This window comes from Lissotriton vulgaris, chromosome 10 (genome assembly GCF_964263255.1).
Source record: "Lissotriton vulgaris chromosome 10, aLisVul1.2, whole genome shotgun sequence".
Lineage (NCBI taxonomy): Eukaryota > Metazoa > Chordata > Amphibia > Caudata > Salamandridae > Lissotriton > Lissotriton vulgaris.
Genome location: NC_141698.1, coordinates 283096687 through 283117081, shown reverse-complemented (window position 1 = coordinate 283117081; position 20395 = coordinate 283096687). Strand labels below are relative to the sequence as shown.

General features: G+C 47.1%; 1 protein-coding gene across 29 annotated transcripts in view; it reads left to right on the top strand.

The window, feature by feature from the left end:
- The window catches only part of MAP4 (microtubule associated protein 4), a 1807860-nt gene that overhangs the window by 762210 nt on the left and 1025255 nt on the right, over positions 1-20395 (top strand). For 22 of the 29 annotated variants that reach the window (XM_086941029.1, XM_086941049.1, XM_086941044.1 and 19 more), the window contains one exon: positions 17125-17232. In XM_086941029.1, coding sequence (XP_086797155.1) covers positions 17125-17232 — 108 coding nt within the window. The remainder of the gene's footprint in view (positions 1-17124; positions 17233-20395) is intronic. The other 7 variants (XM_086941043.1, XM_086941031.1, XM_086941051.1 and 4 more) reach the window with 1 other exon arrangement.

Genomic DNA, 20395 nt, shown 5'->3' with positions numbered 1-20395 from the left:
AGTCCTGAACTCCACTTCAGACCAGGCTGAAGTTTCAAAATCACTGCCCATCAGACATTCCACAGGTGGGTCTGGAGAGACCACAATTCTCTTAGGTCCAGTTAGCCCTCCCCATCTGAGATGCACAACTGCCATGGAATAATCAGTTCTGACATTACTAGCGTTGGTTACTTTGTACATTTGTCCAAGTATGATTTGTTTAGGGGACACAAATTTCTCCGTCACCATGGCGGCACTGATCCCTGTGTCCCTGAAAGCTATTGCTTCCTTTCCATTTATTAAAGGCTGTTGTCTGTCCTTGTACAAGTTAGTGGGACTTACCAGTAAGGTGGCAGGATCAATGCCACCATCACAAACTAGAATTATTATTATTATTATTATTACTGAGTTTTATATCGCGCCTGGTTACCCTTGGGCATCCCCGCGCTCTTCCAGAAGGAGGCACCATAACAAAAGACAGAGACATTAGGCAGGGAACAGGTGGGTCTTTAAAAGTTTACGAAAACGTAAAGTACTCGTTTCAGAGCGTAGGAATAACGGAAGGGAGTTCCACAAAGTTGCAACGTTTATGGAAAATCTTCTGCCGCCAGTCCTGGCCTTCCTTTCTCTCGCAACTTGCAGCAGATGTTGGTGATACGAGCGCAAGGTAGGAGGGGCCTTATAGGGTTGAACCATCTCCCGTAGGATAGGTGGCCCTTTCCCCTGCAGTATTTTGTGGGCCATGCAGAGTGCTTTAAAATTCAACAACCTAAACTGGAGATCTTCTAGGCCAGAACCCAACTCAGAACCCAAGGTTAACCATACTAATCCCTTGGTTGCTGTACTACCACTTGTTCTTGTGCTAGGGGAGCAGGTGCCTTAGGGGCAGTGGTAGTAGTTTCCTTGGCCTTTGGACAATCAGCATCCCTTGTCCAATGGGTCTTTACCTTACATAAATAACACCAAGGGTTCTTTTTGCCTTTCTTGGAGTTTTGGGATTGACTCCCAGATGCAGATTTTTGGTGCCCTTGAAGACTCTTTTTTTCATCTTTGACCTTCTCCCTACCCCTCTTCTGGGGTTTAGAAGAATCTTGCTTCTTCTGGTCACCACCATGGTTTTTCTGCTTGACCCTGGTGAGGAACAATTTGTCTGCCTAATTTCCTAATTCTTGGTGAGGGTCAGATCAGAGTCCATCAGATACCGGTGCAAAAGTTGGTTCTGACCATTATTAAGGATGTGCTCCCTCATTATCAAATTGTACAATCCTACATAGTCCTGTAGCTTGCTTGCATAAAGCCAGCCTTCCAGATCCTTAATAGTACTGTCCACAAAGTCTACCCAGTCCTGGGTGTGTGCCTTCTGGGCGTCTCTGAACTTAATCCTATACTGTTCAGTGGTTAAGCCAAACCCATCTATGAGTGCACTCTAAAGGACTGTATAGTTGTCAGCAACCTCTTCTCTAACAACATTGAGCTTAATTTCTACCTTTGTTAGCAAAGAAGAAAGCACAGGATAGCTGCCCGCTGCTCTTGAGGGACCCTCTGAACTTAGCAGGCCCTTTCCAAAGCAGTGATCCATTTATGAAGGTCATCCCCCTCCTGGTAAGGAGGTACTACATTACTCGGGTTCCAATTGTCAAAGGATGTTTCCTTGAGTCTAGGGACACTGTTGCTGCCACCATGGGCCTCTAGTCCTAATTTTTTCCCCAGCTCTCTGTACTTCCAGGGACTCTTTGTCAAGGGCCAACTGATCTCTCTTGAGCTTAAGTCTTAATTTCTCAAGTTTGATCATTTGGTATTCCCTTTCCAGGGAGTTGTCCCGCTTACTAGATATGGAGGTCCCTATGGAAGTGTCTGAAGCATTGAATTCTATAGAGGTGGACCTAGACCTCCTTGGCCTGCTCTGGACCCTCCCAGGGGGAACAAAGGGAATGTTCTCTGCGCCATCTGTACTATTCCCAGAGGGATCAGAGGTTTGCATGGTGGACCCAGTTGATTCCTCCTGCTCGTAAGCTGAATTGAGGTCACTAGGGGGAACCCCTGGTGCCCCCTCTTAAGGAGTATCCCCGCCCACATTTTCCTGTTCTTCTGCCCCTCCAGGATTCTTGTCCTCCTGATGAAGCAGCTATAAGATCAGCATAATGGCGTGGTTGCCACCTGTCTTTATCTTCCTAAGGCTACACAGGGTCCTTAATTCCTGGAACTTCAGGCCACTGTACTGAAGACTGGGGTACACTGGTATCTCCAATTAGACATGGCTCTAGGTGTAGTGTGGTGTTTCACCTAACCTAACCTAGTGAAATCTAAACTCTCTAAAGTTGGAGACTGGGTTGAGCTAGACCCTTAACTACCCTACCCCAAGTTCAGTAGAACTTAGTTATTCTAAACTGTATTATATGTGCCTAATGTTAGTGATGATTTTTCAATTCATCCACACCAAGATTAGCTGGTAAAACAATGCAGGCTGGATTCCCAACGCTACCACCAATGTAGGAAGCTAGCTTAGTATATGGTGCTCACTTATGTAAGTGTAGCACCCTGAACTAATCCAGTCAACCCTTATGGTGATTTTAGTGCACTGCACTCTCTCCCTCAGTGCTGCTGTCACCCCTGGAGGGGTTCTACTTCTTGCCGAATCATTGCTGAGAGGGTCAGAACCGCCAAGCTCACGCCGCACGGGACTCCAGGGATCAGGAGCCCGTGCGTGCTAACACCTGTGAGGAGGCCCGCCCCCAGCTCACCGGGGCATATTGCCAAATCCTGATTCCGCAGCGCGGGACGAAGCCCGGACAAAGGGCGGACCGTCTGTGGCCGTCCGGGGCAGGAGGAGGCAGGGCTGGGCCACCCCCCTTTCACCTATTAGCAAAAGGTACTGTTCATTATTTGTTTGCCTACTGTCTAAGGGCCATTAGGTCTGGAACAATGGGGAAAAGGAAAAATCCAGAGGACATTAATGACTCTGTTGGAGGGGGGTCCAAGGGAGGAAAGCATGCTAAGAGACAAAAGTGCAAGCTTACTAGAAAGCGCCAGCCACACGCGGGAGGAAATTGCGTAATGGACAGGATTGATAAACTTGTGCAAGATTTCACAGACTTGCTAGCAGCCACCCCCAACCCAGGGGGGGGGAATTGTGAGGTTGGCAGCTCTGGGGGTGCAAAGGGTGGAAAGAGTAAAAAAGGGGGGCCAGCAGTTATACCTGAAATGTTCATGGGTAAATCAAACTCCGGGGTTAAAACGTCATCAAATAAAAATGGTGAGGATAACCCAGACCAGAGCGGATCTATTGTAATCTCCAACCAGAGCTCTGACGATTTTTTAAACCTACCCTACAATAATAGATTCACTGTTCTAGCCTAAATTGAAAACTCCCATTTAGATAATGGGCTGGAAATGACAGAACCTGGTTTACGCCCAGTAGAAGGTATCTCTGAGGTGGTTTCTTGAGGCAGCTGACCAATCTGATAACCCTCTGTTCAAATTGGTAACCCATCTATGCGATCTAATAAAGGGTATGCAAGTTAAGATTGACCACTTAACTACTGTTGTTAGCAATCTAAAGGTCCTATACCAACTAATGTCCCTAGCACCAACTCGGTAGGTGTAGCAGGTCGTGTGGGAAATGTTCCCTCCTTGCTAAGCCAAAAGCCTAGACCAGATGCCGTTGCATCCAAAAGTTCCAGGACTAGTGAGGTTGCTAGAGCAGGGAATTTAGTGTCTGTAGACAAACACTCCCCCCAGGGTCACGGTAAAATTCCAACAAGTGGCGAATCGGGGCATTCGAGGGGTAACCTAACTCCTAGAGTAAACCAGGCTGAGCAGAAGTTTCCACCTAGCCGGCAGCAAGTGGGCTCTGCTCCATTAAACATTGGTGCCACGAAATTTAATTCAAATCTCAGCAAGTCTCCACCAGTATACCTGATTAATATACCCAAGCTCCCTGTTGGTAGGGATCGCGAATCGCCTGATACCCTGACCAACAAAGCAATTCATTGGATTAGGCATGTAAGGGGATGCAGGTCAGTGATTAGGGAGGACATTCTACCTGCAAGTAGGCTTACTTTCCAGGGTGACGCCTATGATTGCATAGAACTCATTTTGAAAAATCCAATGGTAGCCGGAGAACTATTAAATCTAGAATTCAGATCTTGCTCTCCGGATTATTCTAGGATCCAGATGAGAGCAACCCCCCGCATTCCCGTAAGCCTATAAGAAGGAAGCAGCATGAGGGCTTATATGTGGAAAGCTCGAGACTAGACTGCAACGATTGACTCCAACTACGAGTCCCAATAGAAATATCTGGCAAAGTAGCTAATAGTGAAATAACTGGTCAGGATTTAAGTAGTATTGCAGTAAACCCTCTTAAAAAGCAATCCTTACCAGCTTGCTTCCCTGTTGAGTCCATCCCCCCAGATACCAACCTATAGTTTGCAGGGCAAGACTGCCCTACGCCTATTATTGGTAAACCTGGATCTGTCCTTTCTTGGAATATAGCTGGCTTGAAGTCTAAACTAGAGTCACCTGAGTGGGCACTATTTATTAGGGAATATGAAATATGCTTATTCCAAGAAACTTGGTCGATGGACCAACTACATTTCCCTGGTTATCTAAATTATAGTATCCCTGCAGAGAAGGGAGGGAGGGGGCGACCAGTTGAAGGTTTAACGATATGGATAAGACAGGACTTTGGGGTGGAAATGAAAACCATACTCACCAACCATAGGGATTTGCAGGTACTAAGACTCAAGTTTCCAAATCATGTACCAGTCTACGTTTATAACGTATATGCGAGAAGTACTGGGGGTAGAAAATCTGAGGTTCTATTGCTCCTGGAAGAATTACTTGAAAGTCGCTAATTGCCCTCTAATACAATTGTTAGGGGGGATTTTAATGTAAATTTTGAACCTCTTTTGAATGGAAATTGGAATGTATCAGACGAGGAGGATAGGGAGTGGGGGATTCCAAAATAGCATCTTGAACCGATAAGCAAATGGTCCGATATAGTGGTCCAAATGAATTCTTTCTGTTTAAATAAAGGTTTAAGAGCAACTAATGGAAGGACCACAGGCGACAAGGCCGGGGCATTCACATTTAAGAGTGGTACTCGCAAGAGTAGAATAGATTACATCTTGCTTAACCTGGGCCTGTGGAGATACCTCCAGGACATGTTAATTACAGATAGGGTTGAGAGTGATCACAATCCTCTGTGTATGAATCTCACCTATTGGGAATATCCCGACCATCCTGGGGTTGAGATGGTTCCTACTCCCTCCCCAGATATTGTGATATCTAACGATATGCGACAAGTCCAATGGTCCAAAGTTTCATTATATAAAGAGAATGTGGATTTTATAATCGGCAAGCTTGCCCAGGCAACACTAGATTTAGGGTTGCTATCTGAAGTGGATAATAATCTTTTAAAATTAAAAGAAGGAACTAGGATTCACAAGGTTTTCTTTGGTGAACTAAAAAGTCTCTTTATTAAGCCTTGCGGGCGGAATGGTTCCCGCACACCTGAGGCACCACGTTGGTACTCAGGCGAATGCAGGAAGGCCTGCCTTGACCTGGGAAGAGCTATCAAAACTGAGTCAACTGAGAATATTAGGGCGGCCAGGTTGATTTATAAAAATGCTGTCTCAAGAGCTAAACGTGATTGGGATGAGAAAAGGTGGAATGACCTTAAGGAGGCAGGATCCCACAAAGACATACGAAGATTCTGTAATGTCTATAAGTGGGGCGTAGATGGCAACCCGGATAAGCCGCAGAATTGGGTCCCTCAAGAAAAGTGGGTAGCACACTTCCAGCCACAATATGCTATGGGGGAGGATACGCAACCAACCGGGGAAGTCCCCTTAGAACCTTCCCCAGAAGATCTCTTTACCCAGAAAGACGTTCAGTGTGCTTTAGATCTAGTGATCCCTGGTAGAGCGCCAGGTATCGATGGTATACCTGCGGATCTATTTCTGCAGGATAAAAATTCCTGGGGTTGCTATATATTCCTTTTGTCAAATATGGTTGCCAGGGGAGCCCCCATTCCTCGTTCTTGGAATGGGGCTGAAATCATACCTGTGTTTAAAAAAGGGGACAAGTCCCAGCCAGGAAACTACCGTCCAATCAGCCTGATTGACACCTCTCAAAAAATATTTGGCAGGCTGATCTTAAACAAAATACTTGACTGGGAACTGGACAACAAGATCTTATCCCATTTGCAGGCTGGGTTCAGAACCTCAATTAGCACGGTCGACCAGGTGCTGCATTTTGCTATGCTGTACTCGAAGACCATGATAATTGGACACGGTAGTCTATATGCCCCATTTATAGATTTAAGAGCGGCATTTGACCTGGTTCCACGTTCTACGTTATGGAATGTCCTCAATGACATGGGTTTGCCTGGGCCTCTCCTATCACTGGTAAAAAGACTTCATGAACAAAACTATGCGCAGATCAGGTGGGGGAGTCCTGAGAGTGTCACCACTCAGTTCCCAGTGGAAACTGGAGTACGCCAGGGCTGTGTCCTGGCGCCAACTCTATTTTCTTTATACATCAATGATGTGGCTAAAATATTAATTGACTCTAATATTGATGCACCGGCAGCCATTCAAACCGCGGCCATTTTGACTCCGTGCGAGAACCCCGTGAGGAAGCAAGTATTGAAACCATCGGATGGTGCCCTTGAGGACGGTGTTCCCGAGGTTGTCAGTGTATTGCCGAACCTTCCACCACTATCGACTTTGGAGGTATCGAAAGGCGTTCCCCTCCCGGAGACTTTTGTTCGTGACTTTCCATTCATTTTGTGGTAGTCTTCTCCTTTCTTGGTGACTTTACGACTCCTGGGCAAGATACATTGGGACTGTCCATCTAGGAGGGAGAGTTCTCCTGCGTCTGAAGTTCTTGTGGACTCACTGCCTACGTGTCCCCATAGATTGATTCTCAATGACTCCCTTCTCCTCCACTACTCCTTTGTGTGCCTTTGGGTCTCACTGGGGGTGGGTTCGTGTGCTGGTTCGGAAGGGCCAAGGTTAAGATCAACTAGGTCGGGACGAGTTGGAGCGGTTTTTACGGGTGTTCGACCTGCAACTGTTTGATCTAAGAGGCTGGGCAATGTGTCTCGGTGCCCCCTAATTTCTTCTATAAGTGTTGTCATACGTTGGTCTTTTAGTGATAGGGGGTGTCTGATTCTGGCGGGGGGACTAAAGGGGCTGGGAGCCCAAACGGATAAGTCCTCCTCCATTCTTTTTCCTACTTTTAGGGTTTTAGTTATTAGGGGTGACAGGCACGCTGCTAGTGGGGTTAGGCTGTAGCCATTTGCAGGGGTGCAGGGTGGGGGGCTGGAAAGGGGTTTTTTATTTTGCCTTTTTTTATTTCTAAGGCCTTTTTCTTCCTTCCCTTTCTCTTCCTTAAAGGATCAGTATAGCTGACGAATCATTCGGATTCTTATTGTGTACTTATATTTGGTGCTTATGCTTTCTATGATATCCTGATTCCCGGGTGGGCAGGCCCTGAGAACTGGCGCTCAACATTAAATGTATATTGTATTGTTGTTTGCACCGATCCATATGGTTTGGCGCCAATGTTCCATTATAGCGGTTATTACGTGCATATCCTCTCTCCTACCCTGTCCCCCGTATTCTTCTGTATGATTGTATGGCACCTGATCCTTTCTTAAATAATATAAAATGGATCCTCGGTCTCATCCTGGGACTCAGTTGTGCATTCTAATAAAAGTTTTATCCTGAATCGCCGCCAGACCTCAGGGTTGTCGGCTGATGAGCTGTGTCGTACTGTGATATAGGCGGTCTTAATTTTGTTTACCGGCCAGCCCCTGCGGTTGTAGGCCCATGCTTGTATTTTTATTGAATGCTACAATAGAGGTTTTAAAAAAAAAATATTTGCCCCAGTATTGGAACTTTCATAGATTCCCATGCTTTGTATCATTCCCCGTCGTCGGAATGGGAGCCTCGGTAAATAGTAAAAAACTAAAGTAGTAAGCACAAAGTGAAAAAATAGGCCTAGGCCTCATCTCATTTTGTAGCTTATCCACCTCTTTGTGTAAAAGAGACCAAATTCCTGCAGCAGCCAATCAGAGCAGCCTCACCCCATAGAACCTTCCTGAGAGAAGCTCAGAGCCTCAGATTTTCTACCGCACGTTGTGCAAGGGAGTCTCCATTGAGCTCTGCTCAGTTTTCTTCAGTTTTTTCTTCAACAACTTGGATTTTTTCTCAACATGTCGGAGAGGAAAGCCCTTTTTAGAGCCTGTGCCACCTGCTCTAAGAAGAGGTTGTTTGTCGAGGACAAACATGAGGATTGTATCTACTGTTTGTATCCGGACCACAAACCGTTAGACTGTCCGATTTGCAGATCCTTCTCAGCCAAGACCCAGAGGGACAGAGAAGGACGTCTCCTCACATGGCTTCAGAAGGTGAAGGACCGAAAGGACATTATCTCTTCGGACAGTGAGGGCTCCTCGTCTATGGTGTCATCCAGGAGGTCTCAAAAGAGGGGTAGGTCCCCCCTTTCTGCCTCAGACGAGTCCCGTCACATGGCCTTACCAGGGACCTCTGATAGGTCTGACAGGCCGGCTGCCCAAAAATCTCCTCACCGAGGTGAAAAGGAGAGGCAGGGTAAGCCTGAGGAACTTCTGACATCAAAAAAGGTGAGAAAGGCTTCTACAGTCTCTTCGCCTTCCTCAGAGAAGGATCGTGGGGTCAAAAAACCTTCAACCCCGATTCAGGAGGTGGCTTCAGACAAGAAGCATAAACCGTCGACGACTAAACTCCCAGGTACGTCGTCTACGAGTGTTAAAAAGGACAACTCTACCAAGGCTGCCCCGTCGACGATGGCTGCGTCGACGCCGTCTCCGTCGACTGCTTTCAAGGCTCCGGAATCCTGCTCGTCGTCGACGAGGGTGACCACCTCCACGTCGACGACAATGTCTGCAAAGCTGCCGTCGACGGCGGTGTCGTCGACGAGGACGACTTCGACGACGACGATATCGACGACGCCGGTTGCCATGCTGATGACGACGAGCTCGTCGACGGTCCCGTCGACGATTCCACCATCGTCGACGATGAGCTTCACCTCGTCGACGACACTATCCTCGTCGACGAAGACAGTTTCTATGTCTACGCTTCCACTGTCGACACTGATACAGAAGACCTCCCCGTCGACGACGGCCTCGTCGACGAGGGCCTCGTCGACGACGACCTCGTCGACGATGGAATTGGCGGGAAAACATGTTTTTTCGCTGAAAAGGAAGCATATCACGCCAGAGATGACGTCTCCTCGCCAGGTTCAGAAGCTACCACCAACACTACTATTGGAGGATGACTCTGAGGAAGAGACTTTCAGTGAATTTGGGCAGGCCTATAGCCCTTCTGACCTCCAGGTTAAGGTGCAGGAGTTTAGCTCTGAGGAGGAGCAGATGGAACGACAGCACTATGCTCCAGAACATTATTATGAGGAGGAATGTACTGCTTCCAGGCAGGTGCCTCCACAACAACTGATGCGTCAGTTACCCGAGGGTATGGTGGCAATACCATCCGCTTTAGTGACGGATTTACAACTTATGTTGCGGGATTACAAGCAACGTTTCCCGACGCCTCCGGAAGGCCAGCAAGTGCGCTCCACGACACCTCCGCCTCAGACATTGCGTCCTGTGGCAGACCATTCTTTACCCTCAAGAGAGCGTGCCGCTGCGCTGGAAGGGCGCCCTCAAGAGGTAGTGCAGGTGCAGGACACTGATGATGATGATGATGCTGCGTCTTCAGATGCAGACCAGCAAGCGTATCCTGATCAGGATCAACAGACGCCATGGAATACTACTGACCCTATGGATCCGGACAACACCGACCCGGATAATATTACTTCGCCTCCAGCGGATGTTGGAGGGTTTCACAACTTAATGGACAGGGCATCCAAAAGATTTGGTCTCCCAGTGACCACAGTGCAATCGGATTGCTTTTTATATGACTTTAAAGAACCATTCAGGAAGTCAGTGAGGTCCATTCCAATCATCGAGCATGTCTGGTCTGAGGGCTTGAAGGCTATGCATAATCCGGCTACAGTCCTCCCGGTACTTCCGAGACTAGAAAAGAAGTATAAGGCACCGGATGGCAGTCCAGCATGTTTACTTGGCCAACCGAAACCGGATTCGGTCATTTCGCAGGCTGCCCAGAGCAAGTCCAAAAATCCTTCTGCGCCGATGACTACGCCGCCGGATAAGGAGGGCAGGCGCCTAGACAATGTGGGCAAGAGGTTTTCAGCTATGGCCAGTCTCCTGGTTCGGGCGGCCAATGCGTTAGCGATTCTGGGACGCTATGATCGACAAATGTGGTGCGATCTGGCCCCATTTGTTGACGAACTGCAGGATTCGTCTAAGGAAGATGTCAAGAAAATTTTGCTCGAAGGGGAGCGGGCCTCTTCGGAAGTCATTGATGTGGCAATGGATATTGCAACCACCGCATTCCGTGCACTAGCTGGCTCGGCGGTTCTGCGACGCCAGGGGTGGTTAAAGGCCACATGGTTCAGGCAGGAGGTACAGAATAAGATCTTGGATCTGCCATATGACGGTGAGATGCTATTTGGCAAGCACGTTGATGAGGCCCTGCAGGGAATCAAAAAGGACACGGATACAGCTAAGTCCTTGGGTACATTACAGTATCGTAAGGTGCCCTTCAGAGGAGCTAGAGGAAGAGGCTTTTCGTCTTACCGTGGAGGTAATCAAAATCGCTACTCCTCTGGATCTCAGTCCAGCCAGTCGTATAAACCACAATACACTCAAAGGGGCTCTTTCTCTCGCCAGCAGCCTAGAGGACGCCAGGGGCAGCAAAGGAGAGACAACACCAGGAAACAATAGCGGCCAGGTGGCTCTTTCCACTGTTCCTGTTCCCTCATTCACATCTGTGGGGGGCAGGATTTCCCATTGCCTACACAACTGGATAATTATTACATCGGATCAGTGGGTCCTCCAGATTGTCAGAGAAGGACACACATTGGAGTTTCAAGACCTTCCTCCAACAAGAGCGCCGGATGCCTTCCTTCCGAAACATCTCAGGCTCCTTCATCTCGAAGCCCACCAACTTTTCATCAAGGGGGCAGTAGAGCCTGTACCTCTTTCGCAAAAGGGAAAGGGGTTCTATTCCAGGTTCTTCCTGGTTCGGAAGACAAAGAACAAGTGGCGTCCAATTTTAGATCTACGGCAGCTCAACACTTATCTCGTGAAGTTGTCCTTCAGGATGGTCACTCTTCAGGACATCCTTCGTCTGCTCAATCCGGGGGATTACATGGCGACCCTCGATTTGGAGGACGCCTACTTCCACGTTCCTATCCATCCAGCTCACAGGCAATATCTGCGCTTTACAGTGGGCAAGAGTCACTTTCAATTCAAGGTACTGCCATTTGGTCTCCGGTCCGCCCCACGGATCTTCACAAAGGTTCTGGCTCCGGTGGCAGCTTTTCTCAGAAAACAAGCTATTCAGGTGTTTCCATACCTGGACGATTGGCTGCTGAAAGCTCCATCTGTTCAAGAAGCGTCCAGTGCAGTCCGGACGTGCAAGGATCTGTTCGAGAGGCTAGGTCTTCGCCTCAACAAGGAGAAATCGGTTTTATACCCAGCCAGGTCAACAAGGTTCCTGGGTGCCATCCTGAACACGGACAGTTGCTTAGCCCTTCCATCGGAGGAGCGCCAGACCAAACTAATGTGTTCAGCTCGTCTTCTCCAATCTCGAAAGACACTGACAGTTCGCAAGTACAAGTCGCTTCTCGGATCGATTTCATCTTGCATTCCTTTAGTTCCGCACTGCAGGCTCAGGATGCGTCCACTACAAGAGCAACTGGACAGGCAGTGGCGGCAAGTCACAGGATCCTTCGACGACAAAGTTGTCGTTACCAAAGAAATGAGAAAAGCAGGCGGCTGGTGGCTGGAAAAAGACAATCTTTCCAAGGGTTTATCGTTCCTCATTCCTCCATCTCCCCTGATTGTAACAACGGATGCTTCCATGGAAGGATGGGGAGCGGTCCTCCAGGAGCTGAAGGTCAGCGGTCACTGGAGTCCAGTGCAACGCAAGTTCCACATCAACCTCCTGGAACTTCTTGCGATCCGCTTGGCGCTTCAAGCTTTTCTTCCGAGGATTCAAAACAGGACAGTGCTGGTTCGTACGGACAACACTACAGCCATGCACTACATAAACAAACAGGGTGGCACAAGATCCTCCACCCTCTCCAAGGAAGCCCAAACGATATGGAACTGGTTGATACAGAACAACGTCGCCCTTTCGGCGGAACATCTAGCGGGGACGCTCAATGTCAGGGCGGACGCTTTGAGCCGTCAGAGGACAGTCTCTCACGAGTGGGAGCTGGATCAGACCGTTCTGGAGGATCTCTTTGCTCGATGGGGGACACCATCAATCGACCTGTTTGCGACTCCCCAGAACGCCAAATGCCTGTCCTTCGCAAGCAGGGTTCACCATCGGGAATCCTTGGGGAATGCGCTTTTGATTGCCTGGTCAGGCGCCTTTGTTTACGCTTTTCCTCCCATTCCACTGATTCCGAAGTTGGTCAGCAAACTCAAGGTGGAACCGTGCAGAATGATTTTGATCGCTCCAGCATGGCCCAGACAAGTTTGGTACTCGGAGCTACTTCTCCTCTCCCAGGACCAGCCAGTTCTCCTTCAGCCTATTCCAACTTTGCTAACAATGTCTCACGGTCAGGTTCTACATCCGGACTTGAAGTCCCTGCGATTGACAGCGTGGCTCCTGAGTTCAGAGAGTTCCAGGGATTAGATCTCCCAAGTGAATGTAGAGACATTCTGGCTCAGGCTCGGGCCCCTAGTACCAACAAGACCTATCGGGCCAAATGGAAGAGATTCTGTGTTTGGTGCCAGAAGGAAGGTTTACACCCGTATACTTCTTCTCCACACAAGCTCTTGCCTTACCTCCTTTCTCTGGCAAAATCGGGATTGGCTCCATCGTCGATAAAAGTCCATCTGGCAGCCATCTCTAGATTCAGACGTTCATCTTCAGGGCCTTCCCTATGGTCGGCTAGGATTGTCAAACAGTTCCTGAAAGGTTTGTTCAGGGTTTTTCCTCCAGTTCGGCCACCTCCTCCAACCTGGCACTTGAATCTGGTTCTGTCATCCCTCATGAAAGCCCCTTTTGAACCTGTGCATAAGTCTGACCTTAAGTTTCTTTCCTGGAAAGTGGCTCTTCTCTTGGCCCTGACATCGGCTCGTAGAGTAAGCGAGATACAGGCTTTCACGATTGAGGAACCTTTTCTCCAGTTTAAGAATAATGTGCTGATTCTACGGACAAATCCTAAATTTATCCCGAAAGTTCCTTCGGAATTCCACCTAAATGAACCCGTGGTCTTGAAACCATTTTTTCCAAAACCTTCTTCACCTGCGGAAAGAACTCTGCACTCTCTGGACATTCACAGATGCCTGAAATTCTATCTGGAGCGAACGAAGCAGTTCAGGAAATCTTCACAGCTCTTTGTCTCCTTCAGTGCTCCACGCAAGGGTTGTGCTGTTTCGAAGGCTTGTATTTCCCGTTGGATTTCCAGTGCTATACAATTTTGTCACCAGGCGGCTGGGAAACCTCTGCAGCGAGCAGTCCGTGCTCACTCTACCAGATCCATGGCTTCATCTGCGGCGTTATTCGCAGGAGTCCCTATCAAGGACATTTGCAGGGCGGCTACGTGGAGCAGTGTCCACACCTTCACCCGCCACTATTGTCTGGATTCTTCTGTGAGGGAGGATGCAGCAGTGGGCCAAGCAGTCCTGAGGAACCTTTTCCAATAAGTCGGTGAGCTTTCCTTTCTATCCCGCCTTCCTTGGCATATTTTGTATACTGCATTATTGTCATATTTCATGATCCTATGTGTTATACTGTTTTACAGAGATGTGTCACATTTTCAGGTTTAGGTATGACAAAATATGTTTTTCTTTACTGCTAGTTACTCTGATACAAAGCATGGGAATCTATGAAAGTTCCAATACTGGGGCAAGAAAACAAGTTACTTACCTGTAACTTTGGTTCCCCAGTATTGGTAACTTTCATAGATTCCCATGCGCCCACCCGCCTCCCCTGGGAAAGCTCACTCTTCTGATCTTGATGGATAGCTATATACAACGGCTACGAAAATCTGAGGCTCTGAGCTTCTCTCAGGAAGGTTCTATGGGGTGAGGCTGCTCTGATTGGCTGCTGCAGGAATTTGGTCTCTTTTACACAAAGAGGTGGATAAGCTACAAAATGAGATGAGGCCTAGGCCTATTTTTTCACTTTGTGCTTACTACTTTAGTTTTTTACTATTTACCGAGGCTCCCATTCCGACGACGGGGAATGATACAAAGCATGGGAATCTATGAAAGTTACCAATACTGGGGAACCAAAGTTACAGGTAAGTAACTTGTTTTCATATATATTGATGCACCGATCCTTGCTGGAGCAAAAGTTCCTATTTTAATGTTCGCTAACGATTGTCTCTTAGTAGCAAAAACTCCAAGCGGGCTTCAAAAGGGTTTGCGGCTCTTTGAAGAATTCTGTACCGCACGGGGTTTAGAAGTATACGTGCAGAAATCAAAGTTTATGACTTTTGATGCTTCTAAATCTTTTAAGGGTGCTGTGATCATGAACAAGCGTCCTCTGGAAAGGGTCCAAGCTTTTACCTATTTGGGTGTTTGTATTCAGCACAATTTGTGCTGGAAACATCAGATTGAGCTGGCCACTCTAAAACATAGGCCGCTTTCTGGGGCCCTGAGCCAGGAACACTCGAAGTCCCTCACTAAACCAATTTCACCGGTATTGGCGGTCTACAAGGGTAAAGTGGTCAGTTCCACTTTATACGCGGTTAAAATGTGGGGAACTGAAAACCTTAGGGGGATGTCAGTCTCTGAAAATTCCTTTCTTAGGAATTTAATAAAACTACCACAGAAAACCCCTCTGATGATCTAGGGATGTCCCCAATAGCGCTTATTGCATCTCTGCGACCAGTTTTATACTGGAGGAGGATTTGGACCACCCCGGAATAAGAAACCTTTTCAAGGGGCTTGCTGGATATAATTAGAAGTGACATCTCCCATGAAATCAAGTGGCTAGGGCATATCCGGGGCCTCTTGATCGATTTGGATCTTGGGGATCTGTGGGAAGATCCAACAAGTGCTAGGTTCCCTCCTAAGAAGGTTCTTAAAGAACTGTATTGGCAGCTTGTGGTCTCCAGGACCTTTAGGTCTATTGATCCTGGGTCCTTGACCGGATTGTTTATGGACATTAAAGAAGCGCCAAAACTGGAAGCCTTCTGGGACGTTATCCTAAAACCCCTAGATCGAAACTTTACCTTCAATTGAGAATTGGGAGCTTACTGGTCGCGCATTCACCAGTAGGTGGTCCGCGGGAGCTAAGGCCGCTTGTCCATCATGCTCAGCGCTCTCTGAAACCATTGGCCACCTACTATTTGAATGCCCAGAGTACGTGGCGCCCCGGAGAATATGGCTACGCCCAATGTGCAGAATAATGGGCACCGATAGGGGGTCGGTGGCAGTTAGAATAATTCGCTCCTGCACAGATATGACAGTTTATATAGCTGTGGCAAAATTCTTGGGTTGGGCGTTGACTATCAGAAGTAGAAGGCTAACAGATTAATATGTATTCATGGTGCCAAATTAAAATCCCTTATCCAATGTACAATAATTTGATTTTAAATGTGTAATGGATATATGATTTTTTAAATGTAAATATGTATAATTTTACCTAAACTTGTATTTATATGTACAGTTTGCTTTTATAACAATCGTCGAATAAAGCTTGTTTGACCTTGACCTTGATTTTAGTGGTCTTTGACAACCGTAGAAAGCTCGCTAAGTGGTAGCTTCAGGCTTAGTCCAGAATTGAGTGTAAAGCAGCTGGTTTTACCAGAACATATTCTTATTGGTATTAAGGGAAAAAGAACCACACAATGTATTTATAAAAATGTGTTTAGTATAAGACACTCGCTACCACAGGCAGATTTAAAGAAGCTCTCAGAAGGCATAATACGGTGTGGATAAGCAGATAATATGAGTGTTGGAGTTTAAAAGGCCAGCGCTAACCTCTCACACCAGTCACCCTCTTGGTGTATGTTATAGGTACTCAAAAAATGTATAATGCAAATGGAGTCCAATCAATCAGTTTCATAAGTAAATGTATTGCTGATCAAACAAAACGGCAAATCCAGTGTCCATCTATGTTCAATTAAGTCTCTATTCCAAATCAATGCTCACATGAATTCACCAGTCTTTAGATGATTATATTATTGTTCACATATCCATTGCGATAAAAAATGAATGCCAAAGAAAAGCCACAGCTGACTAGTTTCGCGGAGAATCTGCTTTCTCAAAGCTGTAAATAATTATAAAAACCGTGTCAGTAATTCATAAAAATGAATGTACAACATACTTAACACACACATAAGGATTAGAATCCCAATCTTATTGCATAGATCTGATCACAATTATAATGAAATGAAACAAAACAAAGTTTCTCCATGATCTTCTTGAACTCCTTAGAGTTACTGTCCTTGTTGAGACAGTTAGTTTAAAGAGTAAACTCCTGCTATTGGGTTCATGGGGCCAGCCGACAAAGCCAGGCACCAATACTTCGCCGGCAGGGATAGAACCTCTCGCTCTCCAGCCTAGCAGCAGGGCCTTCCCTGCTTTACAGTGGGTCTCCTGACAGCTGCTGGGGAACTGGGGGCATTGATAGTTGTCAGCCAAGCGTAAGGGGAGTAGCTAGCCCCTGGCGCTCCCCTCTCTCAGCTCTGCAGATGTCTCTAGACCTGGCTCTGTCTCCCGGTCCGAGTCTCTGCTTTTTCGGGATTCAGATGACAAAAATCATGGATAATGGACTGGGGAGGTCTGCCACGGCTCATGGTAAGCAATTTTGTGTCAAGTTATCTCCGTATTAAGGAACTATTTTTAGTTCGCTGGTGGGAGCTCTGGGAAACGTGACTAGGTGGCCATCTTGTCAGGCCATGCCCACCCACGGTCATACCTACATGTGAGCCACAATACTGAATTGTTTTCTTATCAAAAGTATCTTGGGGGTACTCATTTAAATTCTGTACGTAATTTGCTACAATCATTGTCTTTATTTTCAACATTCGCTTCTTGTTCCTCAGCAGAACCTATGGACAATGATGCTTTTAAAGATGACTGGCTTGGAGAAGAAGAGTCCGAAGAAGCAAAAGACCTTGAATACTTTGCAAAGAAAGAAGGTAGCTTTTGTGGTAATTCGTGGTAGTTTAAGAGAACCATCTTGAACCATGTCTACAGTAAACAAGGCAATCTGGTATTTGATCAATAAGATTAGAGAGCCTGCTTCACCATGATTTGCGTTACAAAAAGTGTTGTACATAATGAGCTTGACATGGCAGTGCATGGCTTATGTGAGTGGAGACCACACAGCATAGGTGTTTTCCATTTTCGCCAATAGATTGCATCCCAGCCTTCACAACTTTGACCTATTAATTGCTTGGCCTGGGACAACTGCCTGTCTCAATATTAGAACTCCACAGTGACTCTACAAACTGTGAGCAACCGACCAGCTTGGATAAAAGCTCATAGATATCTAATCCGATGAATGTTGAATGTCTTTGTATAGGCACTCATTTAACCCAGTATAGTAACTTATTTTAGATACTCCCTGTGTTATTCTCCTGAACTGAAATTTGTTTGCACATGTATATATATATATTTTTATTGACAATTAGAAAACAGGATCATTATACATACTCTTTGAAAGCATATATTACTATATGTTCGCCCGACATGGGCAACGTATTCACAGCTTATACAAATACACTTCAACAAGGTTGAGTATATCATGTACCCTTAACATTATTGTATCTCGCCCCCTCATTGATACAGCATATCTGACATGCTCGCGGGAGTCCTCTCGACCCTGCATCATCCGTCTTGCCTACACATTATATGGGGATGGACCTCACCGGTATCCATGCAGTGTAGAGCCTGTGCGCAATTCCATGACTGCTCGCGCTATTTTATCTTTTTGGTTATGTAGAGTATTCGGTTTACTTTTTTGTCATATTACTTTTTCCCTTCATGCTAAACTAAACTATATATTACAACTGACAAAATCTGGCGGTTATGTTGCATCCTAGCGGTTGAGTCCAGTAGCCTTTGTCGAGCTTAGAGAGAGGCTTTCATGTGTCATTTTGTCCCCCTATCCCTGTCTCCTCCAAACGTGCGTCTGGGAGGGTGAGGGTTGGTATAGCGGTTGGCTTGGATAGTGTATCACTAGGGGGAGAGATCGTATTTAGTCAGATATCCAATGCTAAAGCATGTGGCCTGGTTGGTTATCGATATTTAGGTCTGTGTTGTGAACTGATAGAGAATCATTTACTGGGTTATGGGGCTAGGTACTGTGGTCTCTGTGCGGCTGCGGGGTGGTGGTGTACTCCGGTGTGTCTCACTATGTGTCTAGATGTCCCAATATGAGTTAGTTCAGGGTCCCTCCCTCCAGGGTGACCTGTCACTTGTGTCCTCCCCAGCATGATTCCCCAAGTCTCTAGGTCTCTGTGTGCATTTTCATCTGTACTGACTGAACAGAGTCTGCTTTCCTCCAGAGTTCCCCACTCGCGCAGATTCGGCCTCAACTTCTATAGTGGCTGTGGTCTGCTTCCAGTGAATAGCTATGAGGCTTTTCGCCAGCACCAGCCCTAGCGCGACAAGTTTATGCTGCATACGGGTTGCAGCCTTGGTAGTCGGCAGCAAACCGCGCTTTATTGTGGCCTTAACTGGGAGCTTTATCGCCTTTTAGACAATATCTAGGACTGAGCTCCAATATGTGCGAAGCAAGGGGCAATCCCAGGTCTTGTGTACAAAGTGGGCTGTGGAGATGCCGGATCTGGGGCAGTTCAGTGCATGTGACAAGTCAATTCTTGCCTAGCGTAGAGGGATCAGGTATGCGCGGTGGAGGTAATTGAATGAGTTTAAATTTGCTTTGCTAGATACTTCTTGGACCTGTGCAAATGCTAGTTTCCATTTCCCCTCTATTAGTGACATAGGCAGGTCCTCCGCCCATCTATCCTGAGTCTTTGTCAGGTTGGTTCTGTGATCAGTTTTCAGGGCTTTGTACAGTCAGGATATTAGTCCTTTAAAGGAGCCTGGGTTCAAGATCATGCAAAGCGTGCTGGATTCTCCCGGCTCGTTCGGAAGTGTAACCCAGATTTCGGGGACCGTACGTGTTATATCTTAGCACATTGCAGGAAGTGGCCCTCTGGAACCCGGTAATTTTCTTTCATGGCCTTGGAGGAGAGAAAGGTATCCTTTAAATGGAGATCCCTTTTAGAGGTGCAGCCACCTTCATTCCAACCGGCAAGACCAATTATGGATTGTATATTGTGAAATCCTGGGAGCCACTTTAGGGATAATGAATAGGCATATTAGGGTTTCCGTAATACCAGGGTGACTGCTCATGCCGAGGCCCATGCAGCCTGTTTGATTACGAACGGGCAGTCTTGAGTGGTTCATTGAGCCCATCAAAAGGTACTTAGGCAGGTTTGCCTCTGGGCACCAACCTGCAATCAGTCTTTTTTCAGTATTCGGGCTGTCCGCACACCACTGCGCCGCATACTGGAGAAGTCATGCAATATAGTAGAGGCGTAGATCCGGGAACCCCTAAGCCGCCCTGATCCATGTCTAGTTTTAGGAGATCAAGTTTTACTCTGCTGCGTTTACCAGCCAAAACGAGCGAAACCAGGAGGCTATTCAGGGTGGTTAAGGTGTTGTTAAGAATACGACAGTTAGTTTTGTAATGTATATAGGCAGCGGGGGAGTAGCGGAAACGGTGGGCTTCCCAAGTGAATGCCAGGGCAGGGAATTCCACCATGTCTTTTCCCGCTAATCCTGCCAGTGGAAATGCAACTGACTTTTGTTGTTTAATCGTCAGTCCAGACACTGTCCCAAAGTTGGGCAGCACTGTCAGGAGGGCCAGTGCGACATCTGCATAGAGATTAAGTACATTTGTACGTCCTCCCACTACCAGGCCCCAGTGTTCCATGTCTCTCCTCAGGCAGATTGCGAGGGGTTAATTTGCAAGCGCAAATAGGAATGGGGACAGCTGGTACCTCTGTCTTGTACCGCACTCTATAGATATTTGTGTGGATACTAGTCCACCACTGCGTACTCTAGCAGTAGGGTGTGGGTACAATGAAGTCCGAGCCGAGTTCCATTCTGTGTAGTACTTCCTATAGGTACTCCCGTTGCAAGGTATCAAAAGCTTTTTCTATATCCAGGGATACTACCGCTGACGGGATATCCAAGCTCTCAATGGAGTGTAATACATGTGCGAGTGTGTGCGGGTTCATATTTGCTCCCTGTCCTGGCATGAACCCGCACTGATTCTCATACACCAGTTGGGTACCTATC